Source organism: Sander lucioperca, chromosome 14, assembly GCF_008315115.2.
Source record: "Sander lucioperca isolate FBNREF2018 chromosome 14, SLUC_FBN_1.2, whole genome shotgun sequence".
NCBI lineage: Eukaryota > Metazoa > Chordata > Actinopteri > Perciformes > Percidae > Sander > Sander lucioperca.
The window spans coordinates 11,825,197-11,849,763 of record NC_050186.1 but is presented as its reverse complement, the minus strand read 5'-3'; the positions used below and the strand labels follow the sequence as shown (position 1 = coordinate 11,849,763).

Genomic DNA, 24,567 nt, shown 5'->3' with positions numbered 1-24,567 from the left:
TATATGAGTGATTCTGCTGTTATTTTTCAGTTTTATTCTCATACAAATTCTCCCAAATTTCGAGCATTTAGTGCTCAATGGTGTTTTAAGCCCCCAACGTCGACTTCAAGGCACCTAACCCTAAAGGCAGTGACACACCAAGCCGATAATCAGCCGTCGGACAGTCTGGCGAGGTCAGTAACTCGAGTCTGTTCGGTGTGTTCCGTGCCATCGTCCGTCCGAGGAGCCGTCGGCCTTCATTTTGGCATTTTGACATGTTGCGTTGGAGGGCGGGCAGTCGGACTCAATAACCCATCTGATTGGTGGAGTGCTAACCCGGAAATGACGAGCGGGATTAGCGTGACTAGAGTCTCTCAAAATCTGACGAAAATCTTTTAAACTGACCTTTGTCGATCTGAAATGAAGACAGATTCAGCAACTGCACGGCCTATTTCTCTCTTAAAATGTTTTCAGAAACACGTTTCGGTGAACTATTTTAGTACAATATGAGATTGTATTCTGAACAAGCTGCCATGACAGTCTGGCTTTAAATTTCCGGAGAAACCAGACCGAGGCACTTTTTTTGGCCAACTCGGGGAGGCAGTCAGTCCGACTGCCTTTTCTGCCGAAGGTCGGCCGTCCGGTTGGTGTGTCACCCGCTTAACCTTAACCCTAACCATTGCCTAATCCTAGTGCCTTCCAGGCAGCGCTGCCTGGAAGATGACGTTGGGGGCTTCAAACACCACATTTAGTTCTCTCTCAGCCACCAGGTTTTCATCCAAATGTAGTGCAAATTTTAAACAAATGTCCAGAAAATCGTCAAAAGAAAATCCACTGCTGTTATGTAAACATAAGAAGTCGGTTTATTGAGATTAACAGCTGAGGCCTGTACTACGAAGCAAGATTTGGTGTTAACTAGCTAACTTCAGGTTCAACCCAGGGTTTTCTGTACAACGAAGGTGGATCACTTGTTACCGGGTTCAATCACCGTGGTAACTTATGATGAACACCTAACCTGGTCGGGACTGGTTATGTTGGAGATTAGAGATCAACCGGTGTAAAGCACCGCCTACTGACCAATCAATACTCGACTGATAACGGCGTCACCGTTCTTAGAAGATCAGGCGGAGCTCGGTGCGCGGAGAGAGAGAGAGAGAGGGGGAGAAAGGGGTGCGCACATAAAAGTTAAAGCATTTAGAGACCGACAACCCCGTTAACATTCCCTGATGTGTATCTTTATGAAATACATAGATTGTAATGGGAAGGAATTACACATCGGCTCGGCTTCTTGAGCCGTGTGTTGCCAATGCGCACATCGGTTTGAATTATGTTTTTATATTTTTTATTTGCTCTCACGATCGCTTCCCACTGCCAGGGTTGAAACTGAAATAAAAGGCTAAAGCAACGGCAGTTTATGGAAAGTGCACAGTGTGTAATTATGGTCAGATCTTGGTCCTGACTGATGGGGAAGTGATATTGATAAGCGTTGTGTAGAACGCATCTACGGCGTCGGCTATTTTATTGCCAGCTTTCCTCCTGTTTTAGGAAGCAGCGACTGTATTGCGTTTTGCCTGTAAAACCGTGTCTGTGTTCTTCATATTTATGTAGAATTATAATTTCCTCTTCTTATGAGAAATATGCGGCTCTGGTAGATGTTTGCGATTGGTCGTGCTGTGCAAACACCGCCTCTTTTATGTGGACGCGCGTGCTGCTGGATAGGGAAACCCTGGGTTGATTGAACTAGTTGTTAACCACTGTCGTGACACAGGTTATGCGGGACCGCGGTTGTTAGGGTTAGTGAAGCCGGATAACTGAAAGAAATCCAGGACATGTTGATCTGGATTCGTAGTACAGGCCTCTGGTGTGTAAGAAGTAAAACACAGAAGCTAGAAAACATTTGTGGGCACCATCTTTGAGTCCAGTTATTCTAACATTTCCATGCCTTAAACGATGGAGAACAATGTGAAAACCTGACCTAATATATGACATTTCTGCTCCACACAGATCTCATGTTTTCAGCTCTTCAGTCGTAATTTAAGCGTTTCTGTTGCACTTTGTTTTTCTGGATCAAGTGCTTTTCCACTTCTGCCAAATTTCAAAACGTTTTTGCGATTCATCAATTTTTTTTTCCTTCAAATGTTCAGTGTTTCCACTCAAGTTTTTGTAAGCGCAAATTGGATATGCTCTCAAAAACAGGTTGATGGAAACCAACGTCTTTGTTCCTGGGTGAGTTGGTCCCTTTCAACCTGAAGACTTTGGTAAAGACAAATCTTTTTCATCTCCTCTTCATCCGTCTCAAGGTGTTTGTTGGCTACCTATTCAGACTCTGGTCTCTGATTTTGTCATTGGTCATAATAAGAATAGCAGATGGACGATATAACAACATGGAAAAGGACTGTGTAGCAACAACTCGATGTCGAATTAAACACAAAACTTGTGAAATAAAAGACTTGTTAAATAATAAACCTAAAAGTTCGTACTTGACTTTGAAAGTAAACGTTCCTCCACTTCTTCCACTATAAAGGGATAGTTTGGTTGTTTTGAAGTTTGTTTGTAGGAGCTACTTCTCCATAGTCGGTGTGTTCGCTACAGTAGATGGCTGTCGGCACGACAACAGTTTGGAAAATCAGGCAGAAGTACCGACGCGGAAGCTAAGCAATGTCCTGCTGTGGACGGGGGGGCAGCAACAAATTGCTAGCCTAGAAATCTAGACGCACCCTAGCGGCAGCAAATGTAATTAACAGCCAGGGTCGTCTAGCAACTCTCCGTTGGCTTGCGAGCTGGAAAAACCAAACTCTAGTCAGGCCAATCGCATCGTGTATAGAGTCGGTGGGCGGGGCTTAACATAATGATGGCAGAGTTGCGACGGTTCCCCGTGAATTCCCTGCTACTTGAAAACAAAGAAGATGGCTGCTGCTGCTGGCGAACAGCGGTCTTTGGAATCGGCTTTGGCCGCGACTCTGGAAGACTTGGAGTTCAGCTTTTCTTTGAGAAAAGAACAAAGAACGGCACTGAAGTCATTCTTAAAAAAGGAAGATGTGTTCGGAGTTTTGCCGACCGGATACGGCAAAAGTTTAATCTATCAACTAGCTTCGCTACCTTCTTCATTGCTCTGTTGGTTGTAGCGCTATCCTATTGCGTGCAGAGGGAATTTGAAAGACAACCGTTTATCCCGCCCCTCAGATCGAGCCCTGCCAATGGACCTTTTTCACAGCAGACATTTTGACTTGTCATAGTAGGAAAAGCACAGCTGAAATTGATCACCTTAACAATGGCTCGATTCCATCAAGTGTCCCAGTAAGCTATTTCAGTGAGTCAGCATGCACAATACCAGGACCTTTTCCTACTATGACGTGCCAACATGTCTGCCGTGAAAAAGGTCTATGGTGAGTTCCCAGACCCAACATCTTGATGTGGGTCTGGCTTGTCAGGCTAGCTAAATGCATTTTAGACACCCAAAAACATCTCTGTCAGTATAAGTGGATGCTATATTTCGAATATTTTCAGCGCTTTACCTTGCTGTCAGAGCCCTTTCTTTTGGTGTTTTAAAGGATTCATTTGTATTCACCAAAGTCATTTTAAATCGCAGAACACGGAAGTTGCTGGTCTACCGCTGCCTCCATCGGTTAGTTAGTCAGTCAGTTTGTTAGTTTTGTTAGTTCCCAACCACCAAAGTCACAAGATAACACAAACTAACAAACCGATGGAGGCAGCGGTAGAGCGGCAACTTCCGTGTATGCGAGGTAAAATGACAGTTTGGTGGCTTTGAAGAGAGCAGAGATAACGGCTTCAGTTCCCCCGTCGTAAAGGTTGGCGGACTTGTTGGACCGTGCAAACAGTCTCTTTCATTCCTTAAACCACCTTTTTGAAATGGTTGGCGTTGCAATGTTTGTGCATATACAAAAACCTGTTGATATCAAAGTCTTTCATAATGTTTAAAAGTAGGTGTGCTTTTGAGCAGCCTGGTAGCTCACATGGTTGACCCAAGGCCAAATAAGCCCCACAAAAATCTTAAAGTGCTCATATTATGCTTCTTGGCTTTTTCCCTTTCCTTTATTGTGTTCTATATCTTTTGTGCATGTTACAGGTTTACAAAGTGAAAAAGCCCAAAGTCCACCCCAAAGGGACTTACCATCTCCAACAGAAAACACTGTTCACAAACTGCTCCAAACAGCTCTATTGTAGTCCAGCCTTTACTTCAGAGACAAACGTGGTCACTTTGGAACACACGTTATAATGCTCACCTAGCTGCTAGCATGGCACGCCCTCATACTCTGCTTCTGACTGGCTAGTAGTCCTTACCTAGCTACCGTCAGGGCCCGCCCTCATACTCTGCTTCTGACTGGCTAGTAGTCCTTACCTAGCTACTGTCAGGGCCCGCCCTCATACTCTGCTTCTGACTGGCTAGTAGTCCTTACCTAGCTACTGTCAGGGCCCGCCCTCATACTCTGCTTCTGACTGGCTAGTAGTCCTTACCTAGGTAATAATATGAGCACTTTAAATCTTCTTTCCTGTTGGCCATGCATCTCTAGCGCAGCCCTGCTAACTGTTGGCTGGTTGGTTCGCATCATGGATGTATACAGCAACCATAGTAACACACAGAGCCGACTGTAATCCGTAACCACTCAAGAGGCCGTAAACTGTCACAAACTGCAGTTAGAAACCCCGATTGAGACGCAGATTCTGAATACGCTGTATACATGCCCAAAGAATGCTTCTTAAACCTGAATAATACCGACATATTGCTCATGTCTTAATTAGAAAATGTTATATTTGGGAAAAGGCCTGATTTGGAATATTTAACAGAATATGCTGTTTACATGACCTGTATCAAATTCGGAATAATAGTGGTATATTGGTGTGCATGTAAACGTACACATGGGCTCAATCAGACAATACAGGGGCCCAACAGCCAATGTTTTTCCCCCAGGGGCCCCTGACAAGTTGATCTGCCTAAACTAAACAATTGTGTGTGTTTTTCGTTTTTCTTTTATTTGTTAAAAGTGACATAAAGATGCACTCATTGAATTGCACTGAAAAGAAAAAGAACTAAATGTTCTTTGCAGCTTTTGATTCACTCGAAAGTCTATAAATAGATTCAGACAAGTGAATGAATTTCATTATCGACTGCAGGCTTCTCTTCATTAGCCTATATGATTTATATAATAGCCTAATGTGTAATCAAAATGCTGCGCTCCCCCACAATCTTCAATCAGCCTTTGATTTCACTTATGCTTTATTTCTTTTCCTTTTTTTCCCCCCTCAATCACCCAGAGGAACACGTCATGTGTGAGCTCACATTACCAGTTTGTTAGGTATTTAAAGAGTCCATCCTCGGAGGGGAGAGCCCACTGCCGACCGTCCGAGCCGGAACCCTGTGTGTGTGTGTGTGTGCGCGCGCGTGTGTGTATTCTGTGTGCCGGGCTGCAGCTGAACCACTCAGCCGTCCGGAGGTTTAAGGTGGGCGGAGACAGAAGAAGCCCGAGGAAGTCCTCCCGTCTGCAGCGACCGACGCACAGTGCATTTCGGACTCGGCACCCGCACCCGTCCGAGGAGGGGAGACATCATGGCAACCACAACTTGTACGCGTTTTACAGATGAATACCAGCTGTACGAGGAGCTTGGCAAGTAAGCTGCCCATACATTATACGTTTTTTTTTTTTTCTCTGAGTCTCCTGCATGCAGCCTGACCCTGCATGCGTGTCCTATAATCGGAGGAGAGATGGAGCTCTTCACATCTGCGGAGATGGACGCATCTCCATCTATCCAAAACAAAACGCACGCTGACCTGGAGCTCTCCTGCACCTCTCCAAAAACCCTAAATTATAATCATTTCTTAATGCATGGCTTTTTTTTTTTTTGTACCCTTCACCATTAGACTCACAAATGCAGTTAGATTTTGCATTAAGATGGGGCTGCATGAGCTTGGGAACACTTCTGGGAACACCCCTCCTCCTCCTCCTCCTCCTCCTCCTCCCCCTCCCCTCCCCTCTCTGCCCAGAGGCTAATTAGGGACAAAGTGGCCTAATATCAGGGAGAAAAGCTGATGTGTTGGCATTAAGCTCCCTCATCATCAGCTGGCTTTAATCACAGTGGCACTTAGCTTAGTAGAGAAGTCAGAGAATAATGCTGCTGCAGCTGATCTACCGCTTATCTAATGAGGTGTGTGTTGAGATTAAAAAAGAAAGAGATGTATTTATTGGGGGGGGTGCCCTCTCTAATAGCGTGCAGACAAATTGAGAGAGACTGAAGAGGCTTTGGGTGCCACAGTGGGCAGATGCAAAGTGGACTCAATGTCTCTGTCAGGTTGTGCGTGGGTAGAGAGGATCTCTGTGCCTCACAGGAACATTTATTCCACAGTTCAGTTCAGTGCTGTGGATGGTTTCAGCTCTAATGTGGAGGATTTATTTGGATGTTTCTTTAGTCATGGCTGGGATCTCCAGGCTTGTGTGTGTGTGTGTGTGTGTGCGCGCGTTTGTGTCTGTGTTTGTGTGCACGTGTGTGTGTTTTGTGTGTGTGTGTGTGTGTGTGTGTGTGTGTGTGTTCTTGTTTAACTATATTCGTGGGGTCCAAAAAACGGGAATACAGTATACTTGTGGGGTCCAGACAGCTTTGTGGGGCCAAAATGCTGGACCCCACAACTTTTTTGAGGGTTAAGACTTGGTTTTAGGATTAGGGTTAGAATTAGGTTATGGTTAGGGTGAGGGTAAGGGTTAAGGTTAGGCATTTAGTTGTGATGGTTAAGGGGTTAGGGTAAGGGGCTAGGGAATGCATTATGTCAATGACAGGTCCCCACAAAGATAGTAAGACGCACTGTGTGTGTGTGTGTGTGTGTGTGTGTGTGTGTGTGTGTGTGTAGGATGTGATAAGCTAAAGACAATAGAGATGCTGGAGTAGCAGCAGCTGCCCTCACTGATAACTTCTGTTATGATTTGACACTATAAATAAAAATTGAAATGAAATAATTAGTCGACTAAAGTTTAGGGTCTTTTTTTTTTTATTTAAAATGAATGAATGAATTCTTACAAAGAATGTTCTACCAATTTTTTTCACGGTGGACAGTTTAAAGGCCCTAAACACCCACACGTCTGATTAGACCTCCTCCCAGGACTGTGTGGGTGCGTATAGACTGGTTGATTGAAATCTTCCTAAGGTCTCCTGTTAGCTTTGTTGCACCTGTTAGGACTGGACAAAGTATACCTTTATCATTCAGTAGCTTTCTGCAAATAATATATCATTATTGGCAGAAAAGATTTGTGACCTAATAAATTCCCATCAAAGCTTCGGCCCACCTTCAACCTGAGCAGAGTTCTAATCAGCCACAAAAACTGAAATCACCGTGTTGGTGTTTTCACTAGTCTCGCTTTGCCAGACCCTCCTCCAAAGCGTGCTGAAGGAAGGTCTGGCTACTCTACACAGCATTCGGGGGATAGGAGGAAAACGTGCTCTGGTTTTTTGGCATTTTTTTAAACCAATCAGAATCGTCATGGATGGTGCTAAACTCCGCACAGAGCCGCTGCGAAATAGTCGTGCAACAGAAAACTCAGATTGGACAGATAGTCTAGCTAGCTGTCTGGATTTACCCTGCAGAGATCTGAGGAGCAGTTAACCCTAGTCCTCAGAAATCAGCCAAATTTAAAATTCCAACACAAAGAAAGCGGAAGGAAACGGAAAATACATGCATCAGGCAGAATTTCCTGCAGCAATCCGGGAAGTGGAAGGCGAAGGATATAGACTAATGTTTCAGAAACCCTGAGGTCACAATAACAAGAAATACCAAGATTAAACAGAGTTTATCCCAAAGATACTTACAAGAAAGTCAGGTCAGCATTGGATTTGCAGGCTTCTGTTTGTCTTAGTTCTCGCCGTTCTTAAAACGCAGGTCCGATGTTTACTCGTGTCTGACTCCTCGCTCGGTCAGTCTGCCGTTTCCTCTTTCTCTGTTCCTCCGACAATGCTTTCCTAGCTTTCTGCTTCTTTTTTCCGGCTCAGCCATGACGATAGTGTGAAAAGCTTCATCGCTACCGATATCAAGCGATACTTCCTGACTCTCTCAAAGTTGCAAGGGTGGTTTTTCCGCTCACAGACGCTAGGGTGAAGCGAGACGACCACCACCACCAGTTAAGGTAAATTAAGCTAAAAAAAACTGCATTGTTCCCCTTTAAACCTGCACTAACTGGCCACTTGAGGGCAGCACAAACAACTCTACTGTTAAGATTCACTCTCAGCGCACTAATAGCACTTTCAAAAACTTTGTGCAACACAAGCTACAAGTAACTTAAAACATAAACAAGATTACTTTATAATTAGAGATGTTCCGATACCATTTTTATTTTTGCCTTCCCCGATTCCGATACCTAAACTTGCGTATCGGCCGATACAGAGGACCGCTCCGATGCCAATGTGTTAAAACAATACACGTGTTATAATGTAACAGCTGTTTACTACTATCCCTGTATGGATGTGATATGATTGCAATATTTGTTGTCGGTCTGGCTCAGGTTAAATTCTTTGTGAAACACTGAAACACAAACAATGAACGCCATAGAACTTTTTTATTATTATCCAGTTTGACAGTGAGTCATAACGAAAAAAGAACAGAAATAAACTACTAGTAGATTTTCTTCTAGGCTAAATTACATGGTATCAAATCGGTGCATAAACTCCAGTACTCGCCGATAGCGATACCAGCATTTTAGGCTGTATCGGAGGCTTTTTTTTCTCTGCTGGTATCGGTCAACCCATTTTCACTCCGAACTCGTAAAATACGGACGTTTGGGCAGTGGCTGTCAGCGTCATCAAACAACACAGGACTTTCACCCAGGAGACCGGGGATCATGTCCTGCGTGTCACTTTTCCCTAAATCCAACCGTCCCGTTGTTCTTTTTCTTACCCCAACCGTCCCGTTCTTCTTTTCCTAAACCCAACTGTCCCGTTCTTGTCCCGCGTATCACGGAAACGTAAGTCCACCCACGACCTTTTCCTTAACCTAACTGCATCAAAAGTGACGCCAATATTCCCGGCCAAGCACATTTAGATAAAGCGCGTTTAGATATGACGCTAAAGGAGACTTTTAGTGTCAATAACAACGCCAAAGGCACCTGTCCAAGCGTCTGTATTTTATGCGATGGGAGGGACACGGTATCGGAACATCTCTAGTTATAATATATTTATAATCAAAGACTCACTGTCCATCAGCTTTATCTTGAGCTTTTAACCACATGTCACGGCAAGTTTTCATGTGATGTAAATCTTCGGGGAAAGCAGACTTTGAGTTACAAATATCATTATATTGTTAGTTGTTACTACATTTACAAGATAAAAGATTAACTTTCGTTCTCATCTCTAATACTAATGTGTTTTTTTTCCCAGATAAATTACGCTACATATATTTGCTTTTTGGCTCAATGGCTACCGAAATGTTTTGTCTACTGATAAACAAAAAGGAGAATATAAAAGATTAGATTAGAGAGTCTGATCCAGATCCTCCTGACTCCCATGTGCCCTGCAGGTAAGCTGTCATGTTGAAGCTCTGCTTCCGCTTCTAGCACACGGTAGGAGTGCCAGCAAGTGTCACGCTTACTCACCCGGTTCTCCTCATAATGCATGCATGTTGGAGTGCTGGTGCGGGCAATGTGAGTGTGTTTCATTGCGTAACAATACCGAGGTGAGATAAAATTAGCTCTGAGAAATGACAGAGGTGGTTATTTCTGTTTGTCTCTGTTGGGTTTGATGAGAAATGGCCCCTTAAAACTCCAGCACACATACTTACAATACGTCTCCTCGAAATGCTGCTTTCTCTTCCTCTAATAGTCTGTTGAAACTCACATCGCTGAGATTATTATAAGTGTGAAGAAGATAAGAACGTGACTGACTGTGGCCGCTGTAGCATAGATGGCACTTTATATAAGTGGTTGCTGCTATTAACATTAATTTATGCTGCATATTTTGTTGTATTTTTTGTGGAAGTTATTCTAACTAGGGTCTGAAATTGGTTTTGACGCAGTCTTTTGGATTCTTCTGTCCGACCTCCACAGGGGCTAACAACAGTAGCTAACGTTAAACCCAGCAGGTATTACTCATAGCTTATGATTTAAATCATCAAACTCCATGATTTTATTACGTGGTAATCAGAAGAAATGCATAACCTAATAGAAATTGGAAACATATGATGCTGTGAAAGGGGAATTTCGGCCAGGAAACGATCCGCTTGTGAAGGCAGATCGCTCAGTCTTTAGCGGTTCCTGTTTGGCCCATAATTTGTCGGCATGCCAGCTACAATGCCATATGGTATATTAAAATAAATAAATAAAAAGACATACGATTGCTGTTACACAACAAAGAGAGGAACCACTAGACGGCAGAAGGGCACTTTAGAACAATAGCTTGAGTTTCTCAGTTTACGAAGTACACCTGAAGTAAACTAGACTTGAACTCACCACGCACTATACAGTAAATGCTGCATTCCAGGCACCATTTTTAGTAAGTTACGACTTCAAGTCACGACTTGGTAGCGTTCCAGGGTTCAGGTTAGGCTACCTAATGTTAACGTTAGCTAGCGGCTACCTAACGCTGACGTTAGCTAGCGCTAGCTGATACTAGCGATTTCTAGTCGGCGACATATTTTGGGCTTCATTTAATAAACATAACCTGTAGTAGTACACAATCGTATGTGTATTGTTTTGATAACAATGTGCGGAATTACGTTACGTTGCCTATTTATGTCTATTTATTTCTATATGCTGCATTTGAAAAAATGCTGCGCGTCAAAAAAGCTCGCCGATGCCCATCTTTATGCAAATTAATCCGTTGAACGCGACGCGACTATCCAATAGAAGTAGATGAAAATCTTTTAAACTGACCTTTGTGGATCTGAAATGAAGACAGATTCAGCAACTGCACGGCCTATTTCTCGCTTAAAATGTCTTCAGAAACACGTTTTGGTGAACTATTTTAGTAAAATACGAGATCGTATTCCAAACGAGCCGCCATACTGACGTTTTGAAATTCAGAAGTAGCCAGACCCATGTGGCACGTTTGTCCAATCAGCTGCTGGTCAACGGCGTGGAGCATCAACCATGGATGTAAGACGTCGCGACACCACGCTTCAGTTGTGTTGCCAAAGTGGATCTGTACGGCATAGATATATATAAAGGCTTTTATATAGGCCTTTGTATATATATCTATGCTGTACGGTATACTGGTAGGCTAACGTCACCTGCTGCTAGCTAGAGTCACACGATGCTTCTGTTGCCTCTTACGTCTCCGTTTTGGAGAACCGCACCACAGGGCAGCGCAGTCATGTAAGCTTGACCGAAATCCAGTGGTGGAATGTAACGAAGTACAAATACTTTGTTACTGTACTTAAGTACATTTTTCACATATCTGTACTTTACTTAAGTACAAACAATAGTGCATACTTTTGACTTTTACTTAGTTACATTTTGCAGCAATTATCTACTTTCTACTCCACTGCATTTCTACAGCGTTCCGTTACATTTTCGTTACATTTTCTGATCAGTTTTCCCCCCTGCCAAAACGTCTTCCTGACCGTCACACGTTTGCAGTCCACAGGGAAGCCTTCAGCAGCGGCCGTCCAGCTCCTGGTGCCGCCTGCGATATTACGAATCCCACTATGGCCACGCCAAGACCCGCCCTTCAATAGCATTTATTGGCCAGGCGCCTACCGCTCCCGGTACTACTACCGCTCCCGGTACTACTACTGCTCCTGGTACTACTACTGCTCCCGTTACTGCTGCTGCTCCCGATAATCTGCTTGGTCATATGTGAAGCATCCGTTCACATAGGGTTAATATACAACCTGTATATCTATCTTAAAAACACTCCCGGTCCTCCTCAGCTGTGAAGCCACGTACTTGTTGTCCAAGCCTGTGTGTTCTCGCTAAATATATGTGTGCAGCATTCACTGTCTGTGGGAAATAAATAATGCAAAGTCGAGCTTCATGCAGATCACCCTGATAACCAGAATTGTATGTCAGAATGTAAACTGGGCCACAGATGGTAAGCACAATTACATTAACCTAAAACTAACTTCATTAAAATGCCACAGCCCATACTGTTTTTTTTAGTTATTATAATATAGACATTAAGAGAATAAATTGTCATGCAAGTACTTTTACTTTTAATTCTTAAAGTACATTTAAAATCAGGTAGGGGAGAGCCGGGACGATTGAAACATTCCAGTTTTCTCCGAGTGCAATGATGATAGACAGACTTCCTTAGGTCAAAACATAGAGCATGTTAACCTCCTTCTATCAGCCAAATATCTTCCTGTTATTCCCTTTTATCACGGAGTTACAGGCGATAAACGAGTTTTGATGGTCCAAAGTAAACTTCATTAGCGGTTACATTTTTTCGATTATTAATTTAAAGGTTCGACTACGTGCTTATTCGGTAGATTATTTAGTGTTCTCCACAATCCCAGACTTTCATATTGCATGCTTGTTTACATGGAAAGCAAAACAGGTTATAATGGCATATGTCTATGTCGGGACGGTTAAAACAGCTGTTTCAACTGTCCCCAACCTGGCTGTAACTCCATGTATTTTAAGTAAAGGCACAAATATCTGTGTTTATACATTAATTTATGGAGGTGAGGCATGGAAAAGCAGTTTTAGAAAGATGAAAATATATTTGGACCTGATGGAGACTGACGGGCTGTGGGTCGTTAAGGGCACTTTTTTGGATGTGCAGTGACCTAACCCACATAAAAACCTAGTGAAACGACATTTTCCACAATAGAAACATAATATAAATGGGAAAACGTACTGTTCTAGCTATAAAAATGGCAGAATCATCCACAGTGCATGCTATTTCAATAACCCAGCAACAATCTATCTAAAATAACACCTTTTGGGAGTACCATTCATGATATGTAGTAAAATATTGAAGTTGTGGGAAGTTTATATGGCTTAAACTGTGTGTTTTATCTGTCCCCACATACTGTTTCAATCGTCCCGACCAGGAGGGACGAAGGAAACATTACGCACGTCCCACTTTTGCTGTAATAATTCCTGAACGGTTTTGTTCAAAGCTGAAAATGCAACTGTATTTGACAGATGACAGGTGTAGGTTGCTCGTGACAAAATATTAGCTTTCAGTGCGATACGATCGCTTTGTAAATTACGTTTAATAAAAAGTGTTTCAACTGTCCCGGCTCTCCCCTACTTTTTACTTTTACTTAAGTAGGGTTTTCATTGTTGTACTTTTACTTTTACTAAAGTAAATATATCTCTGGTTATTTGTGCTTTTACTTAAGTACTGAGATTCAGAGCTTCCTCCACCACTGCCGAAATCTGCGTCGCCATTCTGTCCGGTAGATACCCTCTGCCTAGATACCCTAAACCCTAAATATGACTTTTACTTTCTGCAGCACAGCTCAGAAAAAGATTTTGAGCTGTCTGTGAAAACTGGATTGAATCTTGTTGAAAAGTGTACACTTTGTACATTGTAGTCTGCTTTTTTATTTATTTATAACCAGTTCTACGCAGATTTGTTGGCAAAAGTGCTTCAGAAGTGAAATTCTTTACATGCATTGAAGAATTAAATTTGGGTTTATTAATAATATTGCACTGTATACCTCACTACATGTATTTGATAGCCTATCTCAAGTTACTTTGCAGTTTATTAATACAAAATATAAATAAGAGTCCATCTTCTGCCACTCCGGCCCAAAAGAACAAGCACTTTAACTTTTGGTACTTGTAATGTATGTTGATGCTGATACTTTTGTACTTTTACTTAAGTCAATTTTAAATGCAGAGCTTTTACTTGTTATAGAGTATTTCTACTGTACACTGGGTTATTGCTTATTTTACAAAATATAGAGCTGAGTACTTCTTCCTCCACTGGTGGCTTGTTGGATTCATCAGGCATTCAGATCAGGGTGGTCTGAAAGCAGAGAGGAGTCCAGGACGACTAGGAGGTCAATCTGATAGCTGAGACGCCCCTTTGATGCTGACAAAGCTTATATGGCAGCTGACCCGTCTCCTCTTCCTGTCCCCTGTCTTTGTTTCCCAGGGGGGCCTTTTCAGTGGTGCGCCGCTGTGTCAAACTCTGCACAGGCCAAGAGTACGCCGCCAAAATCATCAACACCAAAAAGCTCTCGGCCAGAGGTGAGAGAGAGAGAGAGAGAGACATGAGCAGATATCCTGTAACCTGTGTGTGTGTGTGTTTGTGTGCGCGTATGCGTGTGTGTGTGTGTGTGTGTGTGTGTGTGTGTGTGTGTGTGTGTGTGTGTGCGTGTGTTAGGGCTGCACAATACGAGAAAAATATGGGATACGCGATAACGTTGTTGAATATCGCGATAACGATATTACTTGCGATATTAACAAATATTAAAATGTACTCAATTCTGCATTTCTGCTGCTTTCAGTATTCTTCTACAGTACAATACAACAAATCGCTTGTTGAAGCGATTTGCAACAACAACAACAAACAACAACAATCATTTCTAACATTCTTTTATTGAACAAATTGAACATTGAATTGACAATAACAGGCCCCACTAAAAAAGAATGACAGTTACACTTTAAAGTGCAGTTTTCTACTGATATTTTCTTTCAACTAACACAAAACAATCTCGTAGTGTCTAGTGCGATATATCGCAACCTTTCGCGATATCTATATCACGCCAGTTGACATTGCGATGGCGATAAAAAACGATATATTGTGCAGCCCTAGTGTGTGTGTGTGTGTGTGTGTGTGTGTGTGTGTTTTCCAGTGGCACGTAAGGATATGAAGTAGCAGAGAGGCATCGTGGGGGGTTTCATCATCATGTGTATGTGTGTGTATGTCCCAGAGCCGAAAGCTCACATTAGCATATTTTAGCGAGTGTTTGATCACAGTGGTGTGAAGCTTTCACGTCTGTTCCTCCTCTGAGGAAGATGACGGTTTCAGTCAGATGAATCTACAGCAAGAGGAGATTTAGAGTACTATAGACTGTCGAGATGGTAGTGACAGAATATGCAAATATTTTCCCCTTCATAGTGCTATTTGTAGCATTTTAGACATTATGTCATCCCGTCTTTGTTTTCTTATATAATTCTGATCAAATGTAAAAAAAAAAAAAAAAAAAAACTGTAAAAAGATGGCCCCAGAAATCATCCAAAAATAGCAATAATGGTGTGATTACAGCAAACAAATGAGATCATGAGTGGGACGATGGTAGCATCAGCCTCACACCACCTTTATTATTAGGCTTCAGTCTCTTCAGGAGGTCAGATCACTCAGCTGTTTAAGGTTGGACATGATTGACGCAGATCGGAGGTCCGTGTCTGACCTGCAGGACTGTAACTGCAGAGCTGTCAGTCACGTAAAAACCAGACAGAAAACTGACATGTGGATCAAATTCACTTCTCATCAGGACTCCACTTAACTGGATCTCCTCTCCTCTTTCCTACTTTTCTTTTTCGTCTTCATGTTGTCTCTCTCCTTTCTCTTCTCCTCTCATTTTGTTTCCTTTACTTCTCTCATTTCTGTCCTTCCTCTCTCCTCTTATCTTTTCCTTTTCTCTTGTTTTCTCTTCTCCTTGCCCCGTCTCCTCTGTTATCCTCCTGTCGTCTTGTTTCCTCTTTCTCCTCATTTCTCTTCTCATTTCCTTTCCCCCTGGTCTCCTCCACTCCTCTTCTCTCTTGTTTCATCCTCTTATTTTCCTCTCCTCATTTCTCCTCCCCTCATTTCCTTTACCCTCCTCTCCCCTCTTCATCTTTCTCTTCTCCCCATTTCCTTTCATCTCTTCTTCTCTCCTCCAATCATATCTTTATTCTCTTGTCACCTTACCTCCTAACCTCCTAACCTCCTTTTGTTTCCTCTTCTCACATCACGTCATCTTCCTTCCCTCCTTCCTCCTCTTCCTCTTCTCCCTATTTCCTTTCCTCTGCTCTCATATCCTTCAGTCCTTTCTTCTTATCTTGTTTCCCTGTTCTCTTGTCTCCTCACCTCTCCTCTCCTCCTTCTCTTCCTCCTCTCCTCTCCTCTATCTGGACGAGAGGTGAGATGGACATCTGGGACAGATGTAGCCCTCCGGCTGATCTCATCTGTGTAGGAAAAATTGTGTGTGTGTGTGTGTGTGTGTGTGTGTGTGTCTCAAAACTCCTTGTCAATCCCCTTGAGAAAAGTTCCCACTTCAAACGGTTCAAACTAAAAAGAGGTTTTCATAGCGATACGTCATTGACACATTTGTAAAGAATAAAACTCTATCCTCCTGTAATATCCCCCTGCAGCTTCTTCTTTCTCTTGTTTGTGTGAATAATAATGAGAAGTTGTAAATCCTAAAGTCTGACTGTCTTTTAGACCATCAGAAACTGGAGAGAGAAGCCAGGATCTGCAGATTGCTCAAGCACTCCAACATCGGTGAGACCCTTTCACGTGTTTCCTCTTTAGAAATCACACATTTAGATTAGATTTAGATGATATATACGTGGGTTCCTAACTCTTGTCACCGGTTGTCATAGGTTGTGTTAAAGTGCTCATATTATGCTCATTTTCAGGTTCATAATTGTATTTAGAGGTTATATCAGAATAGGTTTACATGGTTTAATTTTCAAAAAACACCATATTTTTGTTGTACTGCACATTGCTGCAGCTCCTCTTTTCACCCTGTGTTCAGGTCTCTGTTTTAGCTACAGAGTGAGACCTCTCACTGCTGTTCCATCTTTGTTGGGGGTCGCACATGCTCAGTTTCTAGGTAAGGACTACTAGCCAGTCAGAAGCAGAGTATGAGGGCGTACCCTGACAGTAACTACGTAAGGACTACTAGCCAGTCAGAAGCAGAGTCTGAGGGCGTGCCCTGACAGTAACTACGTAAGGACTACTAGCCAGTCAGAAACAAAGTATGAGGGCGTGCCCTGACAGTACCTAGGTAAGGACTACTAGCCAGTCAGAAGCAGAGTATGAGGGCGTGCCATGCTAGCAGCTAGGTGAGCATTATAACGTGTGTTCCAAAGTGACCACGTTTGTCTCTGAAGTAAAGGCTGGACTACAATAGAGCTGTTTGGAGCAGTTTGTGAACAGTGTTTTCTGTTGGAGATGGTAAGTCCCTTTGGGGTGGACTTTGGGCTTTTTCACTTTGTAAACCTATAACATGCACAAAAAAGAAAGGGGAAGAAAGCATAATATGAGCACTTTAAAGCAGCCATATTATGCTCATTTTCAGGTTCATAATTGTATTTTAAGGTTGTACCAGAATAGGTTTACATGGTTTAATTTTCAAAAAACACCATATTTTTGTTGTACTGCTCCGCTCTCTCTCACTGCTGCAGATCCTCTTTTCAGCTGGTCTCTGTTTTAGCTACAGAGTGAGACCTCTTTTCTTCTTCTTCTTCTGTACTATCTTTGATTGCACTGCACATGCTCAGTAGCTCAGATGTAGATCATGTCAGCTAGCTAGCTCCATAGACAGTAAAAGAAAGGCTGTTTCTACAACTTCGGTCAGTTACAAGGCAGGATTAGCTGGGAGACTTCTAAATGAGGGCGCACATGGAAGTAGTTCTTTTGTAGATTATGGTGAACTTGTGTGTGTTGTAGCAGTGCTTTGCTATTGAGAACGAGGTAGCATGCTAGCGTTAGCGTTAGCATGCTAATGCTAACGCTACGAGCTAATGGTTGCGGTTAGCCTGCTCGTTTCGGCTTGTGACGTCACAAGCCGTGCCGATTTTGAACAGCTCACCCAGAGACTGAAGGCAGGACACATTCAGAAACCGTATCTCACTCTAAACAGCATGGATGGATTTTTTTCAAAGTTTGTATGTGTGTGGAAGCTCCAGAGACACAACATAACACCCCAAATCCCAGAAAAAGTGATTTTTTCATAATATGGGCACTTTAAACAAATGTGTTTAGTTGATTGACAGAAAGTGAAATCAGCAACTATTTTGATAATGAAATAATTGTTTTTGTCATGTTTTTTGTAAGCTTTAATTGAAAAAGGAATTTGCAGATTTATCGATAATAAAAAATAATTGAGACATTTCATACAAAAATAACTGAAAAAACGTACTTCCCTGCAGGGTATATTTTATTTTGACCAACTTGAATTGCTGTGAAGTTTAAAATGCTGGTGTGACTCACCCTTTATGCAACACAGACAATACTGCTTGTTAGTAGAATCAAATCATTGTTGATTTTAGTCTTTTCACGGGGTTTGTTCACAACAAGAATGAAGAATATCACCAGCCTTGACTCAAAAGACTAAATGAATAAAGCAGGGTTTTCCCTACCGTTATAAAGCCTTGGTGCAGCAACTATACTGAATGAATGTAAAATCAATGAGGGCATCAAATGAATTACTTTTCTCCGATCTAATGATTGTAGTCCCCAGTGGACTTCTTTAGCACGTTTTGTCTTTAAGCTTTTTGAGTGTTATTTATCATCTACTTACTATGTTTTTTTTTATTAACTTTTAGACCCAGATATGGTAATAATATTGGTCCAATGATGATGTGAAAATGCATATTTGTGAGGCCGCCATTGCAAATAAGAACCTGTTCTAAATGACCTGCCTGAAAAAATGAAGATGAAATAAAAAATAAATAAAATAAAATAAAAAATATATTGAAAAACGTAACATTTTCCTGAGCGAGGGCCCTTTAACTCTCTGCCAAAAACATGCATCTATGTCTTCCACAAACCTAGGGAAAACACTAAATAATGTGTGTGCATTACAGCAAATGCTAGATGAAGATGAAAAGAAAATATGTGCCTTCCTAAAAAAGAAAAAGGTCAGATTAATGTGATGCCTCTATCTGTTTCTTTCTCTCTCTTCCCGCAGTTCGTCTCCATGACAGTATCTCAGAGGAAGGCTTCCACTATCTCCTCTTTGACCTGTGAGTTGTTTCCTTCCTTCCTTCCTTCCTCCTGGCCTCTACTTTTTCTCTTTGTCTGCCACACTGTGCTGCTCTCCCCTCCCTTTTCCTCCTCCATCCTCCATCCTCCTCCCTCTCCCCTGATGCTTCATTTTTCTACTCCCCTCAACCCTCGCTGCATCTGTCTCCTCTTGACTTACTTTCTTTATATCCGCATTCCTTCTCCTTCTTTCCTTCTTTTCCCCTCATCCCCGCCTCGCTTCTAAGGCAGTTCCCCCCATTACATAACACTCCTCCCCTCCTCCCTACCTCCATCCTTGCGGCTTCCACACTGACACACAGACACACACACACACACACACACACACAGATTCAACACTCCCCCGCACTGAAGCCAGTCTCCATGGCAACCCAGTCGGAGTGAATCCTGCAGCCGGGGTTTCCCCCTAATGAGGACATCCCCCTCCTGTGTGTGTGTGTGTGTGTGTGTGTGTGTGTGTGTGTGTGTGTGTGTGTGTGTGTGTGTGTGTGCAGCCTGAGTAAAAGAATGTATATCATTTTATATAACCTATCTTTACATTTCTCAGGGTGACAGGAGGGGAGCTGTTCGAAGACATTGTGGCTAGAGAGTACTACAGTGAAGCCGATGCCAGGTAAACCCCCAGTGCTTTTTTTCCGTCCCCTCCATGTGTCAATTCTCCAGCCCCTGCAGTCCTCCAGCAGCTCTGAGAGTTCGGCTCCTCTAATGAGAGAATTTCGACACATTGTTTTTGGCGTTAAACAGGCTTCTAGAGTTCTGACGGATAAAACCTCAACGCAGTTTTTCTGTGAACTGAATTGCAAATCGAGGTTCGAGGCCATTTTCCCCAGAGTCAGAATTTACAGACAGATGGAAACATACACGTGCACAAAATGCAACATACACGCCCACGCTGTAACCCCCCCTCAGGAGGTAGTCTTAAATCAATTTGACTGTGGAGGCGGTTTGTGGAGGCGAGAGAGAAGAAACGAAGGGGATGGAAAAATTATAGAGGTAGAGTGAGAGATCCATTAAAAGGAGGAAAAGATTATTATTTTCCAGCTGTTTTTTGATCGTCTTTAAACATCCTCATCTCTCACTCCTCGTCCCATCTCCACCTTTTTATCACCCGTCTTGTTTACATATTCAGGGATTTAAATCACCTTTTTATATTCTTGAATTCTGTCAACATAAAGAAACTGGAGCATAGGTGATTTAACAGTATAAGCACATGATGATAACCATCAGACTTCAAGAGGAAGCACATTTGGTTTAGTGTGTCTGCACACTGTGAGTAGTGAATGCAAAATCTAATGCTGAATCATAAAATAACATCATGAAATTAAACACAAACTCTTATTTTACGTAATCACTAATGACAAAAAGAATGAATAGCATTGTTTTGGTCAGTGCTTTTATCTTATCTTTATTTTAATTACTCAAACCATAATTTTCTACACGAGAAATAGTCCGCTAGATGTTGGTAAAAGCATGTGTCCATTTGTATGGGTCGCACACTGCAATTAAACACGTCAAACCACAAACTTTACTGCTACATTAAACAGATATTTGTTACTCACCACCCTATATTTACTATCCTTTTTACGACGAAGTTAGATGAACAGTCCATTAAACTGTGAAGTAGTTTCATGACATGAAAAGTAATTTCTTGAGGTGTCCCACAAGGGTCTATTCTCGGTCCTCTTCTATTCACTATTTAAAGAAATATCTTCATTTCTGCCATTCCACATCTGTATACATTTTTATACAGATGATGACATTCTATATAACATGTCTGTTCTCTTAAAGTGTTCATTGATAACCTACAGTATATACGCTAATTTTAAATGCCAACCAAACATATGTTATTATTAAGGTCACTGAAGAGTATCCTGCCTACTGTAATCAATTATGCATGCATACAGACATCGTATAAATTTATTTGTCATTTTATTAGTGAGAATACAAAACAAACTTAAAACCGGATCGCAATTAGTATTTAGTGCAGGGGGCACAGGTTGCGTTTTATTTTCAATAATGTGTCTTACAACACCACATTCACCACAATATGGGTAATTTTCAGGATTAACACTTTAATAAACTTGCCTGTAGTCAATCAACAATGTAAAATGCTGTTTTGGAAATGATTTAGGATCATGTAAGTTAAGGTATTCATTTAATTGAATTAAAGCTGATTTGAGATTTTTAAAAATGAAACAAAATTTATGTTTGATGCATTTGAATTATGCAGAATTTGCTACACTGGAACTAAAGCCCTATACACACTGGATTAGTATTACCTGGTGACCTCTAGTCATTTGTAATAATCACAGGGGTTGTCTGTGATCTTAATCCTGTGCAAATCGGCCATGTCTGTAATTTGTCAAGTAAAAATTTCCCCCGCAAATGACCTACTATATTTCGCCGAACACCGAAGTCCTGTGATAATATTAGTCCCAGGCAAATCAACATGTCTGTGATTTGGCGCGGTCATATTAGGTTTTTGTTTCCTGTGCACCTTTATATCCCTCTCGCGAAGATGGATATGGGATCACGGGGCGCTGCGGACGCCGCCTTTCACGGCCAACCTAGTCTGGACCACTGTCCGACCTGAGACCTCTGTCCCTGGGTCAACACACTCTCCGCGGGCTGACGGTGATGCTGTGTGGGTGCCGCCGCGTTGGGGATGATAGGGTATGCGCCTCTGGTAACCTCTACCGGATCTGGCCCAAAAAGATACGGAACCCCGACCCAAGTGCAGTGCGGCGGCCTCGCCCTGGTCGTCCTCCACACGTCTCCGGGTACCCAACTCCCCGGGTTAAGATATGTCAGTAAATTTGAGTAAAAGCAGTGCGAATGCGCCACATGAAACTCAGATGTGTGGGGGTAATTTCTAAATCACACGAGGTCCCCAGACAATAGTAATCCTGTGCAAATAGGGCTTAAGACTGCTGTTCACACCAGTGCTTCCATTATACTAAATTTCCATTTTAAAGGTAGGGCACATACATACATAAGCAACAACATTGGTGGCACATAAGAGTTCTGATAATCCTGTCAATGTCTTAAATATCCATGTCTTTTTCCTCTGTATTTGTTTTTACTTTCCGTATTATTTTCTTTTCTCTCCTCTCATCTGCCTTCCTTGTTTCTTTGGGTTAAGTGTGTGTGTGTGTCTGTGTGTGTGTGTGTGTGTCACTCAATGTGTTTTTGTGTGGGTGTGTGATTAGCATGTCTTGATTACTGTCCAACGGTATCTCACTGACAGTTTCCTCTCTGTACTCCGTCTGCACTCGATCCCTTTTCCTCCTTTCTCTACCCCGTTAAAGGGTAGATTCACCCAAATGACAAAACTTAAAACTCACTTAAAACCACGAGTGGTATCCAGCCATGCGAAGAGTTTTAGTTTAATGCATCCAGGTTTGGAGACATGTGTCTGTCAGGTGTCTGTTTCCATTCCCAATACAATAGAGGAGAGTGGAGTTGAGTTTTGTGGGGCTCACAATGTTGAGTAATGACAACATTTCTAAGCAAAGACAGCAGTGTTTTGTTCCACATTAGTGTTCCCATTATTCTGGATAATCCCCAGAGACTATTGATTCAGTTTAAATTAGTTGGCAGTGAGGTACGTGGAGAGTTTTTATGCTATGCTAGCACCATAGCTCGAGGCATAAGTGTCAGTCAGTCGGTGGATCTGCCGCTTCAGTCCAGACTGACATATCTCAATATCTATTCAAGGGATTTTCATGAAAATTTGTGAAAACATTTATGTTCCCCTAGAGGCTGAATCCTACTGACTTTGGTAATTCCCTGACTTTTATTCTAACGCGAGTTGATGTTTTCGGTCAGAAGTGAAATGTATTAACAACTGTTGGAGGGATTGCCATGACATTTGGTTCAGACATGTATGTGCCCCTCAGGATGAATTATAATAACTTAAGTGTTCCCCTGACTTTTCATCTAGCTAGCGCCTTCATCAGGTCAACATTCTTATTCAACCAAAATTACAATCATCAAACTAATGAGATTTCCATCAGCCTCAGCTGCACTTTGTGTTAAGTGCTATGAAACATGTAGCACTGAGTCATTTGACCTGCACCAAAGACTTTATGAAAGTAGCGGACGTAGCTTCTGGTTCTGAAAAGTGAAGCCAATGAAATAGCCAATAAAGCTGCATTCTATCTAATGTCCAGCAGGGGGGGCAACTTCACTGGCTCCAACAAGAAGTCTGTTTCTATAGAAGTCTATGAGAAAATTACCCTGGAAATCCAGAGTTCTCGCGAGAGCACAATTTTAATTTGCTCAGCGAGTCACTCTGGCATTGAGTAATGATGCTCATTAACTATGCCGTTGTAGCCGAGCTGCACCAATCACATCGGTGTATCTGATATAGGTGGGCCAGAGGCGAACTAAACAGATGACAACAGTTTAATCTACCAGTTAGCTCCGCTGGTAGCTAAGCGTATGGGGCGCTGGATACGTCACCGTGTATTGTTGTGATTGGTCGTAGTGTTGTTATTCAATTGCGTGCAGTGAGATTTTCAAATATGTGCTTGGTGCCGCCCCTCGAGTTGGGCCATTTTCGTTACTCAATTCCAGACCCTTAATCTTTCGGATTTGGGTCTGGATTGCCAGGCTATGAGAAAAGGACCCTACTTCTCTTTTGATTTATTACCTCAGTTAACATTTTCATAACGAGTTCATGGACTCAATCGCTAGTTTCTAGTCTTCTTCAACACAGCATGATGTTCATTCAGTAAATTATGGTCCCATTTATTTTAAAGTAGACGATAAAGCAGGGGATGCTTTAGGGCATGGCTACCCTGTGACAAGTCGCTACCATAGCGGTGTCCTCGCTTCTCAGTCAGATCGGACAAAATTCCAAATTTGAGGCTGAAAGCGGTAGTCCACAAACTAATGGGTGACGTCACAGTGGCTACATCCACTTCTTTTATACAGTGTATGCATAGCACAACACATACAGAAGTATTTGTTGAAATGTGACAATCCCTGGGGACGAGTCACATTAAATTCTCAACTGGGAAACAGGACTTTGGAGTTTCCTGATGTGACGAGTGCAGGTGTTTTGACACGTGTTACATGCCGCCCGTCCTTGATGCGCTTTAGTCGGGTTTGAATATCATTTTTTAATGCTATGAACACCCAACCACCTCCTATTGTTTTGGTTTGGCGGCAAAAAATCTCAGAGACAAATATCTCAAAACCTGGAAAAATAAAACTATCTGCATAGCAAGCTATGAGAGATAAGTCATTTTGGTGAACTGGCCATATAATATTCTGTTCTCTCCTACTGTCAGATGTTTCCCCTCTGTATTACTGTCTTTTATGCGTTATTTTGCCTTCTACGTTCCCTCCTTTATCTGCTCCTCACCCTGTTTGTTTTGTCTCCACAGTCACTGTATCCATCAGATTCTAGACTGTGTGTCTTACACCCACCAACATGACATAGTGCACAGGGACCTCAAGGTGTGTGTGTGCGTGTGTCTTATTGTGTTGCATTGCCCTGCACCCTCTGTACAAGGGTACAAGCTTGTTTTTTAATTTCTGCCTGTGATTTAAAATGCCTGTGCCTGCAGTCTGACTCTTTCTGCGTGTCTGCCTGTCTTCAGGTTTTGCTTTTGGGACTCTTGTTGCACTATTTTAGACGGTCTGAACAAGAATTTGGATTTCCTGTGGCCCTAGCTGACGGAGAACAAAAACTCTGGGAGTGAGAGAGTAAGAATG

General features: G+C 42.3%; 1 protein-coding gene across 10 annotated transcripts in view; it reads left to right on the top strand.

Annotated features, from left to right (window-relative positions):
• Positions 1 to 5,310: 5,310 nt before the first annotated feature.
• The window catches only part of LOC116041821 (calcium/calmodulin-dependent protein kinase type II subunit beta), a 56,895-nt gene continuing 37,638 nt past the window's right edge, over positions 5,311 to 24,567 (top strand). For 6 of the 10 annotated variants that reach the window (XM_031287876.2, XM_035991776.1, XM_031287874.2 and 3 more), the window contains exons 1-5: positions 5,312 to 5,607; positions 14,020 to 14,114; positions 16,294 to 16,353; positions 18,770 to 18,824; positions 19,391 to 19,456. In XM_031287876.2, coding sequence (XP_031143736.1) covers positions 5,546 to 5,607; positions 14,020 to 14,114; positions 16,294 to 16,353; positions 18,770 to 18,824; positions 19,391 to 19,456 — 338 coding nt within the window. In that variant the 5' untranslated portion in view covers positions 5,312 to 5,545. Of the gene's footprint in view, positions 5,608 to 14,019; positions 14,115 to 16,293; positions 16,354 to 18,769; positions 18,825 to 19,390; positions 19,457 to 24,236; positions 24,310 to 24,567 lie in introns of all 10 variants that reach the window. The other 4 variants (XM_035991775.1, XM_035991773.1, XM_031287872.2 and 1 more) reach the window with 2 other exon arrangements.